Source organism: Gouania willdenowi, chromosome 7 (assembly GCF_900634775.1).
Source record: "Gouania willdenowi chromosome 7, fGouWil2.1, whole genome shotgun sequence".
Taxonomy (NCBI): domain Eukaryota; kingdom Metazoa; phylum Chordata; class Actinopteri; order Blenniiformes; family Gobiesocidae; genus Gouania; species Gouania willdenowi.
The window spans coordinates 37,181,673-37,205,356 of record NC_041050.1 but is presented as its reverse complement, the minus strand read 5'-3'; the positions used below and the strand labels follow the sequence as shown (position 1 = coordinate 37,205,356).

Here is a 23,684-nt window from a genome sequence, read left to right as displayed (position 1 = left end):
GCGTCCACACCTAAAGGCGGAAAACGCTGTCGTAAACACACCAGGCCTCTATGTGGCGCTGTAACAATGCCACAGAAATGCACAGAAACAGGAAAGAAGACACTGAGAGAAAGGCCGCATCTATTTGCATGCACATCTGGATTAAGAGTGGAGGTTTTTTCAATTTTTTCTTTATAAAAGTTAAAAATGTGGATGTAAACCGCTTTTGACGGCTCGAAGCAGAGAAGAAGAGTTCCAAAGGAACTAGGGTGTTCCACCAAGAAAGTAACACGGCACCACTGCCCTTGAATATCCTATTGACTGAAGCGTTCAACCTGTTTTTTTAATAATTTAACCAGTTTTTTTTGTCAAAATACCAACTTGTGCTGCTTTTGGTTGCGAAAAAAACAGTCCTTTTGTTTCCCAAAAGAGGATAAAAGACACCGGGTTTAAATGAATGCTGTCAGTTGGAAGAACATCTGCTCGGAGCATTTTGAGGCTTTAGTTTTGACGACAGTACGAGGCTGGGATCACGGAAGAGGAGTAACAAGCTTAAACCAGACACTATTTCCAACATATTTTCCTACAAAACAACCCGACCGGTTTGTCATTTTAGTGCCGACATGCCGAGAGGAAACAACGGCAACAGGTATATTAAGCACAGCCACAGAATAGTAATTGTTTCGTACAGAAGCGTACAGCTACAGCAGTGACAAATGAGTATTTTACAGATCATATAATCACATTAAACAAACACTAAGGGGTGTCAACTAAAGGCTCATTTGGAACTCTTCTTCTCTGCTTCAAGGCGTCTATGAAACGGCAGAGTTGGAACTGTCGCCCCCTGCGGTCACAGATTTTTTCGGATTACGGATTTGGTTTAACGTCAACATTTTTTACTTTTACTGTTTTTTTAGGGCAACTCAAAGTAGCACAAGTTGTGATTTTGACTGAAAAAGCTACTAAATGATCCTGAATACTTCACTCCAGCAGAACACAATGGGCTAAAATGGACTAATCACATCATTAATCACATCATTTCAACATGGCAGCGTATGCGTCTTATAACTGTAAAGTACTCCCATTTTTAAAAGTTAATAAAACGAACATGGTGCAAAATAATGCGTTTTATTAGACAAAGATCTTCTAATAAGAACATTCCAAAGGTTTTAGCCACATTTGTAAAGACAGTGGAGGATCCCTTTAAAGCAGTGCCAAAATAAAGAGTCATTCTTGTGGATATTATTGCTGTTCTTTACCTGGTGAATGCAGGGTGGCATACAAAGCTACCCACAGTCAAGAGGAAAAGTAGGAGTTCAGTGTTTTTCTGCTTGTGCAGAGCATAGAGAATGAATGTAGAATCACTGCTTGTTGAAAAGTGTGCAGCATTGACACAGTCCAGGCAACGCTGATGCTGACCACTCTTTAATCCTAAAGGTCCTACGCTCAATATGTCAGCCATGGAACTGCACAGACGTTGTGTTAATGGAAAAAACGGGGGGAAAAATGTGGTCACGTCTGGCGAGGCCCATTTTACTTTTTATAGCAGATAAATTATCTGGAGATTCGAATGTTCCTGAGTGCAGTTTGGAATGATAGAAAACCTCTGCAGGAAGGATGCTAGCCAAGATAATATTCTGTCAGAATCGTGCAATCCATAATATTGTTACACAACCATGGTTACAGACCCTCGTCTTTGCCTGGGATTATTATTGCTGTCTGCAGCTGTTTGTTAGGGTTAGTTAATCTGTGAAATAATTTATTAGCATTTAACTTTTACAGCGTACCAACTGTGAGCCAAACAAACAAGCTAAAGTCATGAAGGGCCTGTACTACGAAGCTAGTTTTCTTCTTATCGTGCTGTGTACAAAAGTCCCGCCTCCTGACCAATCAGTTCTCTTGGAAAATGTACTCAGGTAAAGACGGAAGCATTCAAGCGAATCGCCTGTAGTAAATAGACGTGCAGCTGATGTGTTTCTCGGTTACACAGATTAAAAAGACAGTTTAAACAACACGGGCATGCCTGGAAGTCCCTTACGCTGTCCAAGTGTGCAACACTTGGACACACTGGTTGAAACACAGCGTGAGGAGTGACATCACAGTGTAGGGGTCAAAATCACGTAGGAGGCCACTACGCACAACAGCGCTGGCGAGAACTTTAAATTGAGCGGCATTTTCAACCTTTGCCGTCTTTTATTTTCTCAAAAACTCTTCCTCACCCTCCGCGGGCTGTCTCTTTTTTCCTCCAAGTTTGGGTTTTCTACCAGAGGCCTGGGAGCTTGAGGGTTCTGCACAGTATCTTTGCTGTTCCTAGCACTGCACTTTTCTGGACCGAGATGTCTGATGTATTTCCTGGGATCTGCTGGAGTCACTCCTCCAGTTTGGGGGTCACTGCCCCGAGTGCCCCAATGACCACGGGCACCACTGATGCCTTCACCCTCCAGGTTTTCTCCAGCTCTTCTCTGAGCCCCTGGTATTTCTCTAGTTTCTCATGTTCCTTTTTCCTGATGTTGCAGTCACTCGGTATTGCTATGTCAACCACAACGGCTTTCTTCTGCTCTTTGTCCACCACCACAATGTCCGGTTGGTTCGCCATTACCATTCTGTCTGTCTGTATCTGGAAGTCCCACAGGATCTTGGCGTGGTCATTTTCTACCACCTTTGGAGGTGTTTCCCACTTTGACTTTGGGGTTTCCAGCCCATACTCTGCACAGATGTTCCTGTACACTATACCAGTCACTTGGTTATGTAAGCTTTCCCTGCCATATATATATATATATATATATATATGTATATGTATATAATCTCCAGCATCTTTAACAGGATTTTGGCATTTTTTAGCACTCAATTGTTTGGTTGTGTTTTGCCTGGTATCAGTCCACAAATCAAATAATAATAAACTAGATAATCTGACACCCAATAGCCTCCCAAACTCATTACCTCACTGTTGGTTTTCTGCAAATTAGATCAAGTTTTGATAGATAATGTCCTACTGGAGCTGCAGTTTTGGAGATTCTCTGTATGATCCGTGTTTATTTGGTTAAAAATCATCATTTTTACTTATTTGTTATTGCTTCAAACACAGGTGTTAAACAACAAGTTCCCCTGCTTTGTTCAGCTGTCAGCAGTTAGACTGAGGCCTGATTGAATGACTTGAGCAGCAGGAAGTCACTGGAAAACTTAGCATAACAATATCATCATTGACTTTGTCAAGAGTCCTTGACGACATTTCGTTCATTGCTTATTTCTTCTAATTTTTCTATGGTAATATTGTGTGCTTTAGTGCAGATTTAGACACTAAAACCAGTGTCGATGCTGCCTGGTGTTTGTTCAGGTGATAAAATGTCTCATCATGCAGGCGAACCGTCATTTTCAATGGGCAAACAAATGAATGTGATATAATGGTTTTCCACATAAACTATTAAAGAAAGTGCCAGAGGACTGTGCATCAGTGGAGAGTGGGTAGAGGGAAAAACAAAACCTCTTGGTTTTTTTTCTACATCTTGTCAGCAAAGCTCCAGTTGTCTAATAAAGAATTTATTGTGCCTGTGACATTAGGCAAATGTGGAAAAGCTGTTTCTTTCTTTTTTTTTTGACATGCCCACCTCGCTGTGATAAAAGCACTTGTCAGGAGGGAAGGCAGTTCACAGATCAATACCGCTATGCTTTTGGGGAAGATTAGGGTATAAATCTCTAGAATTGACCCATATTTCTGTTTCAGTCTGTTAGAAAGAATATAAGAAAACAATTCTGCTCTGATTGAAGGACTGGGAAAACAAAAGGGCAGATAAAGGTTGTGCACAGTGTTTACATTAAATACATAATATTGACCTTTATTAGCCTTCATTTAGAGAAAGGTCAAAGTTCACTGTACTTAGAGAGGGTCTAAACAAAAGTTATAGAAGTGTATAATTGACAGGGACAATTTTACTTATGGGTGTATGTGTAATTTCCAGCTATGTTTAGGCAAAGCTAAACAGGATATGGATAGGTGGGTTTTTTTCTCACAATACATGTCACATGGTCTACAATACACGTTTTTTTTTTTTTTTCACCCTTTCACCTGAGTTCCCTACATCAAACCAATACAAAGATTTTAATAACTAATAGAAGTGTTTGCTGACAACGTAATGCTTCTTTAATTATGATAGTGCCTTTTTTATTTTACTCCCTGTCTGGAGTAACATAACATACTGTATGTTATTGTTGACAGACTGAAGTTCTGAGGTGGATGTTTGGGTTGTTTCTGTTTAGAGTTTGCATGTTCTCCCTGTGGTTGCATGTTTTATGTTAGGTACTCCTGTCTCCTCCCACCATCCAAAAACATGTACATGTACAGTATGTTAGGTTTATCAGCGTCTCCAGGGCTCCAGGGAATTTGGATTACGGATCATGGATCAAATCTTGAAAATGGAGTTTTCAAAAGAACGTAATCCAAACTTGGGTTTTGATCCGGGTCAAACCTTTAGTTTGTGTTTTTCAGAACTTTTTTGTAGGATTAGGATTTCTGATCCCATCAGAAGATAATATTCAATTTATTCATAAGGTTTGATTTGTTCATCCGTCAGGCTATAATCTACAATTATTTTTTTCAATATTGACCAAATATTGATTTATATTATTCACAATCAAAAATATTGTTTTATTTTTAGATACATTTTTAGTGGTGCATATAATAATAGAACAGGATAATAAAGCAGTGGCATCACTTGTTTTTGAATCCTAATCAGAAATATTGTCTAACTATTGCATTTCTTGTTACACGTCCTGTTTGCTGATTCTGGTTCTGGTTCTGATTCTGGTTCTGATTCTGGTTCTGATTCTGGTTCTGGTTCTGATTCTGATTCTGGTTCTGATTCTGATTCTGGTTCTGATTCTGGTTCTGGTCCTGGTTCTGGTTCTGGTTCTGGTTCTGGTTCTAACAGAATGCAGGAGGTTGGTCAGGGTCTCCAAAGGTTTGAAGCCCCTTCATCAAACAAAGATGAGCTCTGGTTCTCCAGATCCTGAAAAGTTTTTATCCAGATCCGATTGATACAATCTGATGTTGCTTTGAAAAAATGGTTCAATAGTGAGATGGATTGCGTGACCATTGATAGTAAAAAAAGATAAAGAGGTTTACCAAATCCAGATCAGTGTTAATGTGATTAAAACGGGCCCTGATTGTAGGAGTGATTAATAGTCTGAGTTTATCTAGTAATGGACTGGCTTAAGTCCTTTTCACCATTCATATCCTTATTTATTTATTTAATTTTAGGCATTACAGACATGTACAGTATGTGTAACAACTGGTCTTACTTTACTTTTAGAAAATAAGCTCTAGACGACTCATCTGTACCACCTGGTGTTGTTTTTCTGTCTGTTCAGATTGGTGGAGGGGAAAGTTACACCATTGGGTTACGATTTGCTCCCAGTCAGAGTCCTGGTTCAGCTGAGATCCTGGTTTATGTGAACAACCTGCAGGAGAAGACAGAGGAGACGTTCTGTGTGAAGGTTTACTACTCATGAGTGTGTAAATGGTTGTATTTATTTATGTATATGATCGAAATCCAGTGTGAAAAACCTTAAAACTGTAAACACTAGCGACTACATTTAATGTTAGGATATAGTTTTTAATAAACTTTCTTTTTCACTTGAGAGTTTGTTTCCTGTTTATTGGAGCAAAAAAAAGTAGTCTGTTAATGACAACAGCCTTTTCTCTGCTCACATGCTCCTCAATCACATGACCAACGCACTGTAGCGCGTCTAAAAGCTCAGCCACGCGTCAGTAAAACACATCAGGACTTCCAGAAAGCTAAGCTGGACCTAACTTCACTTTAGAAGAGTGGTGTTTGGTACGGCTGGGACGAAACCATTTTGTCACGATTGGATTTTAATCCTGATTCTTGGGTGCCGATTTGATTTAAATTTATTGAATATACTTTAATAATCCCCAAGGGGAAATTCAGTACTTTTTTTTTCTTCGGAATTGCTATTCTGATTTTACAAGTATTGCGATTCTATAGTGACGATTATCACAATTTTTTTCCCTTATCCAAACATTATTTGAATCCTACACTTCTAGAAATATGTGGAAGTGTCGCTTTGTTCTCCATGTTTGTCCGCCATCTTTGTTCTCCATGTTTGTTCTCCATGTTTGTTCTCCATGTTTGTCCTCCATGTTTGTTCTCCATGTTTGTCCTCCATCGTTGTCCTCCATCTTTGTTCTCCATCTTTGTCCTCCATCTTTGTTCTCCATCTTTGTCCTCCATCTTTGTTCTCCATGTTTGTCCTCCATGTTTGTCCTCCATCTTTGTCCTCCATCTTTGTCCTCCATCTTTGTCCTCCATCTTTGTCCACCAAAAGGGAAATCACAGCTGCTGCTAGTCTTCCTCGTGTGTGCAATCATCTGTTGGTGCATTACCAGACCGCCTCTCAGCGAGCGTCCACAAAAATGTGAAAAATACAATATGAAAAAAATCAATTAAATATCAATTAAAAAAATGAAGAAATAATAATGAATAAATATTTTTTTAAAAATCAATTCTGGGAAGAAGAATCGATTTTTAAATATGTCGTAAAATCTATTTTTTCCCACCCTTTGTGTTTAGTTATATTTCCTTATTTTAAAGTATAAGGACTTTAACATTAAAGTTTCCGAAAACTTAAAGGAGCATAGTGCAGGATTTGTGAAAAAATAAACCTTTATTTGAAGTATTTTAAAGCTAATGAATGATGACACGTGTAAAACCAAACATAATGAGTCCACACACATTTCTTCCTCTTGACTTGAACAGACTGTGATGCATTTTCTTCGGCTGTTTTGGGCCCAAATCTTTTGCGTAGTTCTGCAGACGTGACGTGAAATGACGTTGATGCACGTTCTTGATGGCTTGGAGAGGAATCCACTCTGCTGGAAATAAAGAAGAAGAAGAAGACGACGGCCTGGAGACTGAAAGAAGACTAGCGCGGTGAACCAAACTACTGTTTGGTTCCGCGGAGGCATGCGCGGAGATCTTGCAGTTAGAGTGCGGATTGGGCTACATTTTTTCATCTGAGTCTGACCCGACAGGCATTCAGATATTTATATCTGAACCCGACAGGTAGAACTTATTTTTTTCCTCATCCAAATGACATATTTACATTTGTTTTAGTGGTAAGCACCGCTTTTATTAACAAACAACTGTTAATGTCAACATATCAGCGCAAAGGGCAACAAGCGAACGTCAAACACAAACAGACCCAGTGGATCTATTTACATGATCTATGTATCAAAACTAAGGAGAATTAATATTCTTGTGCAGAAAAAGGATTATATCAACAGTGGATGCTTCAAAGCTGTCCTCCTTCCTCGGCTCCATGGTCCCACACACACACACACACACACACACACACACACACACACACACACACACACACACACACACACACACACACACACACACACACACACATTGAACAAAAATATGGAAATACCGACCCAGGAACATAAGCAAACTTTTCTTACATTCTTTTTCTTAATGCTTTTAAATTATATACGTATATTTTTGTTTAACTTTAACAAATGTGCAGTTTATTTTGGTTTGTGAGTTCAAACGGTTTGTAAGAAGGTTATAGGAAGAAAATATATCAGTTAAAAAATTTATAGAAAAACTTGTATTTTGACAAAAAAATCTGATCTCTATGTATTCAAATTGAAAGGTTAAGTGCATCAATAAATCCCAATCTTTGATTTCAGTTTTTTTTTTTTTAAGTCAGGATTTAAATCGTTGGTTGACTATATTGTTACATCCCTAATCAATTCTCATTCATACTAACCATTGGAGTTTCTAAAATAACCCAAAAAGTAGGTGTGTGTGTGTGTGTGTGTGTGTGTGTGTGTGTGCACGTGTGCACATAGCATGTATGACATTGTTTGTTTTCTTTTGAATTCATTAATACAAGTATTTCTACAGGTGTGTGTGTTGTTAGGCAGGAGTGTAACAGTAACAGTGTAAGTGGAGGAAGGAAACAGGAAATGTGAGCCACTAACAGATGCAACCAGCCTGAAACACAACAGAGTTGGTAGAAACAGGAGGTACGGTATAACAATAATAATAATAACATAATAAGTGAGCTGCATCGGCATGTGAACCAAGCACACCCAGAGGCTGTGACGACGTGCTGACGGATGAGTGGCCAGATATTGTTCAGCAGCATATGCTAAATAATATTATTTATGATGTTGATTTTTTAACCATTTTGTGTGGAAATCAAGTCGTTCTTCCACAGAGAATAAACTAACCCAGAGGTGGGCCAGTTCTACCACAGCGGGGGCCATAAGACTGTTTGTTTGATCAAACTGAGGGCCACGTTCTCAACATTCAATGTCAGCATTTAGAATAATGACCAATCTGAGCATTAACACAGGAAAGAAAAGAGTTTTTACAGTAATTTTGTGTTTGTTGTTATGATTGCATTTTATGTATTCATGTTGTCCTCTAGTGTTTTTTTTCCTGTAAATTGTATGTTTTTTGGACTCATATTGTGTATATATGTTGTCATCTTGTGTGTGTTTTTTTTAGTAAGTTTTGTGTATTTATGTTGTTGTTTTGTTTGTTACTGTTTTTTGTGTTTTTCTTGTCTTTTTTGTATACTTTTGTGGTCATATTCTGTAATTTTGTATGTTTTTGAGTCATTTTGTGTATTACTGTTGTCAGTTTGTTAAATTTTGTATTAGATTTGCGTGTTTTTGGAGTATTTTTTGTGTTTTACTTTTACTGTATTTTCCGCCAATGTTGTAGATATTAGTATTTTTTTATGTATTCTTTCTTTTGTGTATTTTGTGTATGTTTGTTGTTGTCTCTCTTGTTATGATTGCATTTTGTGCATTTATGCTGTCCTTTTGTGTATTTTTCCTGTAAAATTGATGTTTTGTTGTCATTTGCATTTTTTTTATTTAGTAATTTTTGCTTGTTTGTTACTACTGTGGGTTTACTGAGTAATTTTTTGTGCTTTTCTTTTCTTTTTGCATACTTTTGTTGTCATTTTCTGTAATTCTTTATATTTTTTAGTCATTTTGTGTATTTCTGTTTTCGTTTTGTGTTATTTAGGGTAATTTTGTGTATTACTGTTGTATTATTCTAATATTTTTCTGCAATGCTGTAATTATTTGTCTTTAACGTATTCTTGCTTTAGTTTTGTGTATTTTTCTGTTGTTTTGTTTACTTTGGGGGCCGCATACAATTAAACCTCGGGCCGCACGTGGCCCCCGTGCCGCCAGTTGCCCATGTCTGAACTAGCCTCTGTTTTCTGACGCTACAACCACAGCTTTTCTAAAACAGTCTGAGGTTTGAAAGCAATAACATTTTATCGACTTTAATTACCCAGCAAACCTGCTCCAACGTCACTTGATGGTTAAGTTTTAATCTAAGACAAGCCAGGGGTCCACTCTACTCGGCCCCTCACCTCAGAACAACTTCTCCTCATCACCGGCATTATTAGAAACGTCTCTGTAATGAGGTTTGATTTTTCCGGGGAGGACGTTCATCTTTTCACATTGCCCTCATTAACACTAACACCCTTTTTAAACCCTCTACTTCTCCTCTCCTGCTGCTGCCCGTCTCTATCAGAGGCTGAGAGTGAAACGGAGAAGGCTGGGCGTATATTGCATTATGCAACGTGGTTATACAATCCTTCCACCCCCTCCACGCTTCCTCCGTCCTCGCTTTCTCTCATTAGAATGCAGGCGCTACAATAAGCCTCGACACAACAGCAGCGCCTAATCAAAGCAAAGTAGCACTGAAGCATAGTGCACTTTATTCCTCCATCTACACCTTCTCCAACATCTCGTCTAAACCTGAAGGCCGTGTCTTCTGCAGTTTACAGGAATATGTGCAAAAAGAGGCCGTACACACTCAGTGATTTGTTCTTTCTGTCTCACTTTGCCACTCGTAAGATGTGTCATGTTTAGGTCTGAATTCTATAATGTCATGTGCATTGTTTGTTGACTGCTGTAGTCTTTTTCTGTGATTCTTCTGTTTCTCCTGTTTTCCCCCAGTTTTTGAGGTAGATTAAACTGCATGTAAACAGACTTTATCTACCTTTGCTTTCCTTTGATAGTCTTCCCAATGCTTTTCTCTTCATTCTGTTACTGTATTTATTTGTTTGTGTAGGTACAGGCCAGCTGTGGTTTAGATGGGGTGTTTGCTTTAGAGCTCTGGAATACTCTGTTATGGCTCCTAAAGATCTGTGGCTGCATGGATGCGTGCACACTTTCACCAGCACTGCCTATAAATCCTACTGCTTGGTTTTTATAACTATTGGTTTTATTGGTAGTTTGTGAAACTTTCCGAGAAAAAAAAGCCATAGTTTGAGATGCTTTACTTCAGTTGCTTAGCCTTCCCAATCTTGACTTATTAAACTGGTTTCAAGATCTTTAGGTAACCCTCCTATTATCTATGGGGTCAATTAGACCCAAGCTGTTTTAGCTGTGTAAAACGTGTCTATCTGTGTATGACCCATGTGTGACCTTACATCCCCACACCTGCAGGTCCAGAGTTGATACTTTTGAGTTGATACAGCCCTCCCGCACTGTGGAGGGTGGAGTATGTCTGCAAGGACATTGGTAGTTCATGCAAACTAAGGGAGGAGCAAACGTATAAAAGCTTGTATGGCAACACTTCATCCAAATCATTCCTCATTGTGCTCTGTGTGCATCGCAAACTGCTTGCTCTCTCTTTCTCTAGAAAATGTCCTCTAGGAAAAAAGTTTACTGTGAATGAGGTTTTGGAACAGCTCTTTCACAGTGAAAGTTACGTTGAGGAGAATGTCTGAAACTTTATAGTGAATAACTTCAAATATGTTACAAAAAGGAATAAGTAAATACATATGTTCATGAGAGGAAGGGGGGGGGGTCACCAACATTAATCAACATGTACATTCAGTGAATGTGCACCCCAAATTATTTAAGATTTGGATAAAAGATTTTAAAGATACACTAACTCTAAAACTGAAAGTTTGACCTGATGGTGGCGCTGCAGGAAAGGTCAAAGGTCATATCATCACCACAACCAATAGGGTTCATACTCTGTCATTATTGTTGTCAGTATAATTTAAAGGTTTGTCCTGATGGTGGCGCTAGAGAACAGGTTCATGTTTCATTTTCAAGGGGTCAGTTATGTATTCAACTAATACACAAAGTGCCTGACGCAAAAACTTGGTCAATAATTTTCTGAAAATCATTTTCTGGAGGCAAATATCCCTGGGGTCAGATTGACCTCAAGGATAAAATGTGTTTATAATGTTTGAGGATAATAGGAGGGACAAACAATGGTCTTGTTTATAACATATAAAATTTAACATACAAGTGTTACCCCTGGATTTCCATACATATGTGTGATTCAACCTTGGATAAATGCAATATTTATATGAGAAATACAATTTTAAAAGTGCTCGGACCGGTAACCATGGTATCAACGGAAAGGTCTGGTCCCCCAAGTCTGAATATGTGCTTGGTTTTCGGGTAGTCCCAAAATGCACAATTTTATTGCAGAAAACAAAAAATGTTAATTTTTTCGAAAATGTGGTATCAGCGGACAAGTTTTATTCCCCCGAGTCCGAATATGTGCTCGGTTTTCGAATAGAGTCCGAAGTGGTCCCATTGGAGGTCGCGGAAGGTCAGTGTTTTCCCCCTTATTTTGAAAATAATCCAGAAGTTTTATTGTCTATGTACTACTTCCTGTCCCGCACAGGCTTATTTTTGTTAACTTGCTGCAGGACAGCTCCAGCGTCTCAGCAAAAAATTGCTGCGTATTTGCTGCAGAGGGCAGCAGCATGACTCAGCAGTGCTGGAGCAGATTCGGATGCGGTAGAAATCGACACAGTGACTTTAATGGAAACCTATCAGCTAACCCCATGCTTTATGTAATTAATTTACATTAAATATGGCTTTGTTTTACCAATTACAAATGGAAATCACAGCCTTGTTTGTACATCAGGCGTCAGTCACTATTATTAAAATTCTATATTTTTTTAAGGAAATTGGATGAGGAAGTGTTTAAAGATCCAAACTCGCCCTGTTCTTTCCTCTTCCAGCTGCTGTCTGTTGGCATGGTGATGGTGAGCAGCCGTCCTGTTTCCACGCATCACTGCCTCTAATTGGGAAAGAACTAGTTTTTTTTTTTTTCCTCCAAACATTGGCAACATTAGCACATGGCAGAACTGGGAGAAACAGGAAGGCTGTTTTCTACTGTAGCTCTACGTTTGGTTTAATCTTTTCTTCTCGTCATGGTTTTGACACCTGGATGTTCTGGTTTATTGTCTCTGTGAGAGAATAAAGCAGTGCCTATTAGCAGCACTGGTCCAGTTGTTGTCAGTTCAGACAGCCGCCACAACAGTTCCTCCTCTCATTAGACACTTTTTATCTGGCCGAGAGGACGCCTTGATATTTAGCTGCTGGTTGCTGCTTTGCTTTAAAGCCGAGGTACGCAAATTTTAACAGTGGTTCCCTAACTTTCGACATTCCCGAAACCCTTCAGACCATAGACTGTAAAAAGAACGGACGGGACAAGTTGCCCGGTGGAGTGAAGCTTTTATTTTTAGAGCTCCCTCTGCTGACTGGCTGCAGTATAGGTCATAAGCCCCGCCTCCTCAATGAAAACAGATGGGATATGGGTCAAACTGTAAAGTTAAAACACTCATCACATAATATTTTTCCAAAGCGAAACACTGCTGTGATCATTAGTTTTTTATCATTAAATAAGTTATTTGAGGTTGAAAAATGGATTTTACGTCATATATGACGATGATTGACAGCCGCGTCTTGCGTAGCTCTCTTTGTGAATAGCAGTTACGTCATGAAGTGTACGTTTAGATATTTGATTTTAAATATATGGTGGTTTTGTTCTAACCTCTATGATCTGAACGATACTTATACTTAAGTTTGTGGCGTAGCTGAGCTGCGTAAATCATCAGGGCAGTACGCTAAATGGGCGGGGCGTGTTGCCAGGGCTTTTTGCACCGGACCCTATTGCACAGACTCTGGCTCCAAATGATGTCAAATTTGTAAGATAGAAGCGCCCCTAAGCGCCGTATTTTGGCTTCAACAACGTTGAGTGAGAACAGCTACAGTGCACGCCCACTTCTTCAGATATTAAACCTGAATGCCCATGTACCCCCCTGCACACTTAGAAAAACATAATATAGTAATGTCATATACAATGTAGCCCTACAGCAGAGCTGGCAAAAGTACTAGTCTTCAGTACTCAAGAACTCAAATACAAAAATGACTCTAATAAAAGTAAAAGTATTGAAACTGCTCAATTACTTGAGTAAAAATAAAAAAGTACATGCCACTAAATGTACTTAAGTAAAAGAAAAAGTAAAACAAATGTCCCCTCAATAATAAGACCATACAATTCTATATCTTTTATTTTTAAAATAAACTGGTACATGGAAATAAATAAAATCTGTTACTTTTGAACACCTGGAGAATTTAGCACTCATCATAGATACAATTTGTAATTAAAATGTTTCAAGAGAAAAAAAAATGCAAATTCTCAATAAAATCCAGAACAGCTTTGAGTTAAATCTTTTTTTAAAGCTTGAAAATGTTAACCATAAAAAGTGATGTTTATACCTAATGCTGCGTTCACACCGGCGTCAAAGTCATGCCTCACGCCCCGAGTTCGACGCTTGTGCTCAGTGAATCAGACGCTTGTGCTCAGTGAATCAGACGCTTGTGCTCAGTGAATCAGACGCTTGTCACCAGCATCAAAGACGCTCTGGACGCGCGTCCCAACAAGTTGGAAAGAGAGTGCGTTGAGCGCGTCAGGGGGAGGGGCTTCTCTGTTGCCGGTGGTGTTGATACAATGAATGATATTGTGGCGATCAGTTACATTCATAATTCACCCAGACATTATTGTGTTGAGAAGGCGGTGTTTTTAGTCAGATGTATTTTGGTGTGACTCAGTGTGTGCACTGTGATGTCAGAGGGCTATAGAGAAGTGTGATTGAATGGAGAATAAAGTTTGGAGTTCCTTGCTGAAAACGCTTCCTCCGACTCCCGTTCATCGGCTCTACATTATCCAGAGAGTGACTTGGCTTTATTTGCGCCTCAGCTCGAATGAGAGTCGCTTTCATCGCTACTTCCGTCTCTCCCGTGCCCAGTTTGACGACCTGCTGACCAGCATCGGCGCTCACATCTCCTACCATCTGTCTCCGGTTGGTGTTTTTTGTCATTATTTTGAATTTGTCACGGTTGGGGAAAGCTCCTGATTGGTCGACGCGCCGCGATATGCCCCAAAAGTTCAACAATCCCAACTCTCGCGTTGGCCGCGTTAGAGGTGCCGGATACACGTCAAAAGCGTCAAATCTAAAAACGTGCAGCGAACTTGCGCATTTTGAAATTTGAAGCTTCAAAACGCACCGCATAGGAGGCGCGTGCCAGACAACGGGACCTCTCTACGCTCTTAGAAGCGCGTCCACCATATATTGTCTATGTAAACCTGACGCTGTTGACGCTTTGGACGTGTTTGGTGTGAACGCGCCGTAACAGAAAAAAGGCTCAAACTCCCAAAGTTTTTCCTTTAGCCTGAAGAGAATCACGTTTTTCAGGAGTCTGGAAAAGAGACGAGCCCTTTTTGGTCTGAAAATCAGTGGTGCTGCTGAAAAGCCTTTCACAAGCAGCCGAAGTGGTTGTTGGTTTGCGTATTTTTACGTTGTGACGTTATCTTCGAAAGCCTTAAAAGTAACGAGCTCATTTTTAAAATGTAAGGAATAGAAAGTACAGATATTTGTTTAAAATAATGAGTAAAAGCAAAAAGTCGCCAAAAAACTCCAGTGAAGTACAAACTATGTAAAACTACCCATTGTGTCAGAGAAACAATCTTATAAAAAAAAAAGCGCAGCTATGACAAGAGCTACATTGCTTTGCGCTAGCCAAACGGTCTGTAACCTTTACTCTCAAAAGAGTGATTTTCCCTCATCTCACATGGATTCAAGTCCTTCTGGAGCCAAAAAAATACCATCTCATCAATGAAGGGCTACAAAAAATGACTTCAATTTGATGATGATCATATCGGTCAACACATGTTAGTGCACGTATCAATCATGCATATTTAGCCGGCCAGTTGACAGTTAAATGAATCTGTCCCTCTTACCAGGGATTTGAAACTTACGGTTAACCACAGGTGCAAATGAAAGTTGCAGGAGGTGAAGTAGAAAGATGGCAGAGTTATTGTATAATGAGATTTATTTTAAGGTTGACAAATGTTATATCATGATTTTATTAGGTGCCATTGTCATTATTTAATAATGTCCTCTGTAAGAAAATAACAAGAATTTTTTAAGCTATAGGGAGCCATTGCAGAAGAGTCAAAGAGCCACATAAGGCTCCAGAGCCGCAGGTTGCAGACCCCTGCCTTAGCCAAACGTGCTGTCATACTTTGATAAACATAAAAACATAACACAGAAGAAGACTTTCCATGGAGAAAGATTTAAGACTCAGACTTTCTCAAATTCATCCAAACATTGCAGATTTTCTGTTCATCTTCTCAACCTCACGCTTCTCATTAATGTTGTAGTGCAGTATAAAAGTAAAACATAAATAAAAAAAATTATTATATTTGTGTTTTCTGGTTTATTTCCTCTTTTATTTTTCAATCTGTATTTAATTTTGGGACAATCTTTTTGTCATTCAAATTGTTTGCATTTATTTATTTAATGATGCATTTATATTTGTGTTGTATTCATATTTAAATGTTCCCACTTATATTTATTTATTTGGATTTAATTTTCAATGTTCCTTTTTTATTTTTTACGTTTATTTGTTCATTTAATTTTTATAATATATTGTGGTTTTTATATTTTAGTTTTTATAAGAAAGCATAGAAACTAGAGGTAGGTCAACACATACATGGCATCATTGTTTAATCCTCAACAGGATTTGTAAATTCAGAGTCAAATTTCACTGTAGAGCTACATTGTACATGACGTTACATTATTATGTTTCTAAGTGTGCAGTAGTAGTAGGGGGTTCATGGGTTCATATTATACTGTATATTATTAATGACTGAAGGGGTACGACTACGGTAGCGTGGAAAGTTTAGGAACCAGTGACTGCATCAAAGCAAACGGCCTGTAACTGTGTGCGGCGGTGAGTTAAAGCGGTCTTTCCTGCCTGTGCGTAGGTGCTTGGCCTGAGCTGAGTGAGTGGGAGCGTGTCCGTGAAAGCACCACGGTGACGAGGCCATCAAAGAGCTTTGTAACTGTAAGAATACGCAGCCTAGCAACCAGACCTCCTCCTCATTGGTGTAATGAAGAGTGGGGTGAAGAGTTTAGTTAATGTCAGTACTTTAAAGCTGCGCTGCCACAACATCGATCTGTAAAACACAAATCAGTGGTTCTCTGAAACCTGCTGACACGGCTAATCATTGGAAATCAGTGAATTTGTCACAGTCGTGTTAAATGTGCTCGACTTTGATGGAAATTCAGTTTAGCTTTAGTTCCTCATCTCAACTATGTGAATACATCCGATCAGCTCACGTCTGAATAGGTAACTACGGTGGCCCTGAAGTTCAAAGCACGGATGCAAAAGAGAGAACACACAAAAAAAAACTTATTCTGTTTCATCTTTTGTTTGCGTTTTCTTTTTTGCGTTCGTGTTTCGTCTTTCGAGTCTGCGTTTTCGCATTTCTGTTTTTTCTTTTGTTTGCGTCTTCTTTTTTGCGTTTGTCTTTCGTTTTTTGTGTTTGCGTTTTCTTTTATGCGTTTGTGTTTTGTCTTTGATCTTAGTGATTTTTCTTTTGCAGGGCCACCATAGACACCAGCCTGACTCACTAATTAAATTCTGACTGATGTTTCCCTGGCGTCGCTTTCTTAAATAAAACTGATTAAGTCTGAGTTGTAAAATGACAACAACTCAAGTCTGTTTACAAATAATCTTTTACTTTCTTCATAAATAGGTCAGCTTTCCTCTGTTTACTAGTTGATACTGTACACGAACTGTACTCTGATTATACAACAAACGTCACTATTTAATAGGCCAGTAATCCATAAATAAAACAAGCAGAACAAAGTTGCTTGTTGTCAGCTCTGCTGCTTTTTAACCTCCTTGTGGATTATGTGCTTTTTTCCATATTCAGAAGTGTTAAATAAGATGGGTTGTTTGTATAGAACGAGTCCAATGACTCTTCAATTGTTAATTCTTTGTGTTACCGTCCCTCTAATATGTAACACCAAAGGCTTGAGGGGCTGCAACATAAACAGGACGCCAGGCACAGAAGTAATGAACTGCAAAGTATTTATTAACAAGTGACTAAAAGTAGCAACACAATGAAACATAACGGACTGGAGACCCGGGCAATGTTCCAACCCTATACAGGGCCGTCAACCCAGCGTCCAACCTCAACTACAAAAAGTTACAAAAGACTAAAACTACATGAACACAAAAACAGGACTATGAGAAATCTCCAGCCCAAACTAAAATAAACTTATGAAGATCAAAGTCGAGTGGGGAGCAGAAGAAACTCCCCCATGTCTGCTACTGCTGGTCAAAAGTTGTGCCTGTCTACTTCTGGTCCTCTCAGCCCTTTTATACATCTCCTCCTCCCTCTCCACCTGATTACTGATGTGAATCAGCTGTGTTTGGAGAGAGGGAGGAAGGTCAGGCTGAGGCACCAGCCGTAACACCCCCACCCTTAAAACTGTGAGTGGGGAGCATCGCTTCACATTCACACACACAACTTCAGGTGACTCCGACTCCCACAAGTCAAGTAGCTGAGGGTGAATAAATGGACACAAAAATAAAACACAACATACCACAGAACTAAACTTCACAACAGGGCGTCTAAAACAAAAATAAATCAGTGTTACGTGGCCAAATCTCCAAAACACGAAGCAAATATTTATATTAATGAAGTGATGGTGCAAAATACTGGCAAGTATTAACGTGATAACCCAAAGCCATCTTAAAACTAAAATAACTAGGCAAACCAAATCACGACAACATTCTCAACTCAAGGAGCGACGGCAGACGAACTAAAGTGGCACAGCAACATATCCAGCACCAAGCTGGGCTATAATCAAAGTTGCTGCTCCACAGACTATACGACTGTGGTAAATTAACAGAGTTCTGCAGTGCACTATAACCAAAACAAACACACACATGATGCCACCACCGCAGCACAATTTATTACACACACACACACACACACACACACCCACAGAAAGCCAGAATACTGCACCCATCTACATGATGTCAAAAAAATGTCACTTTCAGGAGAGCTGACCCCAATTAAAGGGGGTGATCCCGGACAAGCCCCCGATTTATGTTACAGCCCCCTCGAGGATGTAACACCAAAGACGTGAGGGGCCGCAACATAAACAGGACACCACTACAAAGAATGGTTATCAAACAATTGAAAAATAAGAAATATTTCTTCCAAAATGAAGATTGTTACAATAACTATCTACTGACTTTTTTCGTACTGCTACTTTCTGCGAGAGTACGGAACAAACACAAACATGTCACCATTTTATTTCTCAATCCTAAAGGATTTTCTTGACGAATCACTTTTTAAAAACTTTTTGCTGTTTGGCATAATTTGTTTACCTGCCAAAATTAAAAATAAATGTCAAAAACAACAACAAGTAAAATTGAAAAAGGCACTTTGACATGCATCAAGACTTGAGGGATAGACATATGTAGCAGAGAGAATCCGGTAATTTTCCAAAATAAAACATAATTCAGGCTCAGACAATAAATACAACAGAAATAATGTAAGTGATGTATTATTTCTGTGCGACCCCGGTACCAATTGACCCATGGACCAGTACCGGGACCTCTGCTCTGAAGGGGTTGACACGTGTGATAGAGGGTCAGTTAAAGACTAAATACAGATTATGAATTGAAGTAAATTTGAGGATTGACACTAATCTTCACATGTTCACACGTTTTTTTGTTATTGTATTTTTATGGTTCATATAGTTCTCAAACAGGGGTACGTATACCCCTAGGGGTACATGAGCACATTGCATGGGGTTCTCTGAAACATTTAACAATTAATAAAATCAAATAAAAAAAACGGCATAAGTTCTTAGTTCCTTTTAAGGTTAATGTTTTGGTCAAATTCACCACAAACTTACACTACTATTAGTTTGTCATTTATTGTAACAAGAGTATTTTATGCTGTAGAGGACATTTTATCACACTTCTGACAACAGGAGACAATAATTAGCCACATTTTACGAAGGTGACCTTATTTACTTACTATTGAACTAATCCCATAAAAGTGCATGGTATTTTTCAAAAAGAATAAATTTCACTTTAAATTCCACTCATTGTTTTGAATTTGTAGATTAAGCCTTAGGGAACCAATGTTCTAGACACAGTGAAGGGTTTAGGAGAGTCCTCTGTTCCACAAATGATAAAGCATAAATTATGGAGAGGGTACTTATGATATGAAAAGAGGGTACACATGATTTGACAAAAATGCTTCATAGATTGCAGTGTTTTACATCCTTTCCATTTTCCCATATTAGTCCTTTTAGGTAAACGCTAAATTGGCTTCTATCTCAAATTACCCAGATGAAGTATGATGCCTTACTTGCCTTAAACAGACACGTAAGGCTTCATACTTCTGTTGAATTATTAGAAGCGTGACTCACCCATTCAACCTGCCTTGTGGGGTGTGTGTTTGTCCTGCTTTTGTTCACTCACTGACACACGTCTGGACGTTTTGCAGAAAAGGCCTAAAATAGAACAATGAGGGTCCGGAGAAGAGCTCATCTCATCTCAGAAGTGGGTCAGTGGTTCATTACAGATATGATTAATGTCTGCTTCACGTGTCCTTGAACACATTGTGAACCCCGCTGACCCTTTAGCGTTAATTAGTTTGCGCAAGAAATTTAAAATCCACCCCCAATTCAAGAAAGAAAAGGACAAGCAGCTGCCTGTGCTGATAAGCAAAAAGGTGAAGGAAAACCGGTGCCAAACATCCGGACCCATCCATTCTTATCAAGTCATGGTACAGAAGGAAAAGGAAAACCATTTTACTTCTAGTGTTTCGTTTGGCGGACAAGGTTAAGAGTCATTTGTGTGGCCTTTCAATGGAGTTTTACGAGGATTTATTGCAGGTCGACACTTTTTGTTAAGATGTTGTGACAGGTACAGTTGCAAAATGTTCAAAAACCAATGACTGTGGTGACATTAACCCCCCATTATCCTAGGGGTCAATTTGACCCCATTCACTGTTCATAATTAAAAAAAAAATAGTTGACTTTTTTGTGCTTCATATTTCATGACTTTTCCTAATTTGATCATGATAATATTTTTTCATTGTGCTGAACGCGTATTGAACGCATTCTTCTTTTTCGTCTGTGTAGTTTTACGGCGGTTGGCAACAAAGACGAGGATCATTACCGCTTATATTGAATGCATTGGTGTTCCTCTGTCTATCTGTGTGAGACCTTACACCCCACACCTGAAGATGAAGAGTTGTTTCTTTTGAGTTGATATGTTACATGGGGTGATGAACACAATATATTCACATTTTGGAACAGCTCTTTCACAGTAAAAGTGACATAGAGGTGAATGTGTCTGAAGCTGGGTTTCCATTACAGATTTTCGGTAAACAAAAGTGATATTTTTAAATGTTGACAAAGTATAATTGTGCTTTGAACGTGTTTTGGGCAGGACACAATGTGAAAGCTCATCCCACAAGACTTTGCTACAGGAAGTTGGACGCTCCAAACCTTCTTATAAAACTCTGCATTCCTTTGTTGTTTCACATTTAATGTGGCAGTAATAATGTTTTAAGTATAATGCTAAGAAATGTGCCTTTATCCTCTTCTGTTTACACGTACCGCGACATGTTTACTCAGAGAGAAGTGGTCATATGACCAAGAACGTCATGTTCTGTGATGTGTAATTGCGGAAAAGGTGTTTTCCGTTGTGCTTTTGTGACATTTCAATATCGAAACATCTGAAATTCCTCCTCATGAAAGCATTAAAAAGCAATTTGCGATATTTCAGTTATTTTTAAAACTTCAGATGTTTCCATTACCAGTTTTTATTGCGCTATTTAGTTTTTGCGCATTTTCCAAGCATCATGGAAACACAGCTTGGGACGGAGGACTTTATAGCAAATAACCCCAAATTTGTCAACAAAAATACATAAATACATTCATGAGAGGAAAGAGGGGTTCCCAACATCAATCAATATGGTTCATTCTGTGAGTCATGAATGTGCACATTACATTAGAAAATATTTGGATGAAAGATTTTCAAGATTCACTAACTGTAAAACTGAAAGTTTGATCTGATGGTGGCACTACAGGAAAGGCCAAAGGTCATATATCAACCAATAGGGTTCATACTCTAGTGGTCATTAATGTTGTCAGTAAATTTGAGAAGATTTGGATAAAAACTATTCAAGATAAATTAATTCTAATTTAAAAACTTTGTCCTGATGGTGGCGCTAGAGAACATATACCGACATTCTATTCGTAGTCAGCGCCCCTATTTGGCCAGTTTAGGTCGCGTTGCGATGTTGGGTTTTAACCTGACCCTAACCCTAAGATGCTACGTACTTTACCAATAGCACCAGGGGTTGTCCCTACGGCAACCGTACAAATAGACAATAAACAAAGTGCCCGACACAAAAACGTGTTCAACAATTTTCCGAAAATCATTTTTTAGAGGAAAATATTCCTGGGATCAAATTGACCCCAATAATAAAATGTTAGTAATAGTTTGAGGATAATAGGAGGGATAATGGCTCCCTATAGCTTAAAAAAACAGTAAAATAATTCATTGTTATTTCTTACAGAGGGTATTGATGACTAATGACATTAAATTTAAATAGAATTATGATATAACAATTTGTTAACCTAAAAATAAATCACACCACCTGAAACATCTACAGACCATCAGCTTACAAGGTTTTAAATGTCTGGTAAGATAACAAACAAAAATAATATTCTGGAAGAAAATTGACATTTTATTTGTGCGGGGAAATATTTTTTAATATACTGTAGGTAATTTAGTTTAATATGCATGCTTGATATGTTGCAAGAAATGATCACTTAGCATGTGTTGACATTAACTCAAAAAGAAAAAAAAAATGTTTACATAAAAACATTTGATATAATTTGAACTGTATAGAATTTTATACACTATATTGTCTTTATTGAGAAAATATTTTTTCGGCTCCGGAAAGACTTTAATCTAGGTGAGATTAGGCAAAATGGCTCTTTTGAGGGTAAAGGTTGCAGACCCCTGGGTTAGTGTAAATAGGGCAGTGTTAGGATGAAGCACCACACTGACAGTATATCTGAGGTGAAGAAGCTCTGGAGGGATTTTACTTTTGATTGGAACGATCAGATCAAAGACGACACTAAGGTTTTAACATATTCTCTTTTCACAGCCACCATTATAAAGTGAGAGGTCTGTTACAAATGGGAGGATTTTTTTTGCTGGTTGATGCTAAACTTTTTGCAACACTAAATGATCAAATGCTTTTGCAGTCATGAGTTTTTTTTTTATTGATCTGCTTCGTTCACAGCAACTCTTTGGTCTGTTTTTCTGATCATAAAAGGCTCAGATACGTATGTCCATGTTTCTGATCCCACAGCAGAGCTCGAAAATGAAAGAAGAAGTTGGATCAAATCATTTGCAGTGCAACGAGATTTCCCCACAAAGCGACTGCAGCGACTTTTCTACTTTTACAGAAATAGAAGTTATAAATTCTTTAACTCTATCGTTAATCTTCTATTATTACGTCATCTACAAGAGTGTCAAGCCTTTTTCTGACTCCTGTACCTTCAACTTCTTTTTTCATACAAGAGTAACTTTTTTTTCCTTAATGTCTAGACACTATTTTAAACCATTTAATCATGTTATTGACAAGTTTCCCCTTTTTTAAAGTGAGGATGTTTTTTTTTTTTTTTTGATGAATCATCAAGTAACATCGTCAGGAATTCAATGTTTCATCCATTCATAACATAAATAGTCAGATGTAGACTTGTGTGTGTGTGTGTGTGTGTGTGTGTAAAAAATTACAGCAGTAGTCATCTCGACTAGTTCTTGTTAATACACGGTGTTAATATTATACAGCATCTCATTGTGTAGACCAGGGTTTTTCAACCTCGGGTTGGGACCCCATATGGACTCACCCTGGAATTCAAATGACAAATGATTAAAAAAAAGAAAAAATCAGATTGTCAACACCATATGCAATCTCAAACAACTGTATTATATACTTTCACTTCCTCGAATATAAATCAAGTTAAGCTAAATTCAGTATGAAAATTAAAAAAATAACTAGTTTATTAAATAATAAACATTTAAAGCCTTAAGTGTCGTACGAATGGAGGGCTAGCGCTTAGCATAGCAGCTAAGTAGCCATCGTTGTGTGTGTGAATGTGACATTAAAGCACTAATTTGATGTGCGCTATACACTTCATCTAAGTAAAGTCCATAAGTGTGCCATCAGGAACTTTTCCAGTAGCTTGGAAATCTTGGAAAGCAGTTTAGAGAGAACTTTGAAGTTTCTTTTGGATGTTTGTCCTAGAACTGACACAGAGTAGAACTCATGATGGGTTTCCACTGAAGCTCTTCATGATGTGCCAAAGGAAAACGGCTCTACCTCGTTTTTAAGTTCCACGATTGTGTTCATTTCATCGCTCGCTGCTTCCTTTTCACCTAACAACTATTTGAAGACTATGACCAAAGTGCTGAGGTTTACCTT

At 38.5% G+C, this 23,684-nt stretch overlaps 1 protein-coding gene across 3 annotated transcripts in view; it reads left to right on the top strand.

Moving 5' to 3' along the window:
- nphp4 (nephronophthisis 4) overlaps positions 1-5,557 on the top strand; it is a 222,765-nt gene extending 217,208 nt beyond the window's left edge. For all 3 annotated transcript variants that reach the window (XM_028453910.1, XM_028453909.1, XM_028453908.1), the window contains one exon: positions 5,344-5,557. In XM_028453910.1, the coding sequence (XP_028309711.1) occupies positions 5,344-5,484 (141 nt within the window). In that variant the 3' untranslated portion in view covers positions 5,485-5,557. The remainder of the gene's footprint in view (positions 1-5,343) is intronic.
- Positions 5,558-23,684: the final 18,127 nt, after the last annotated feature.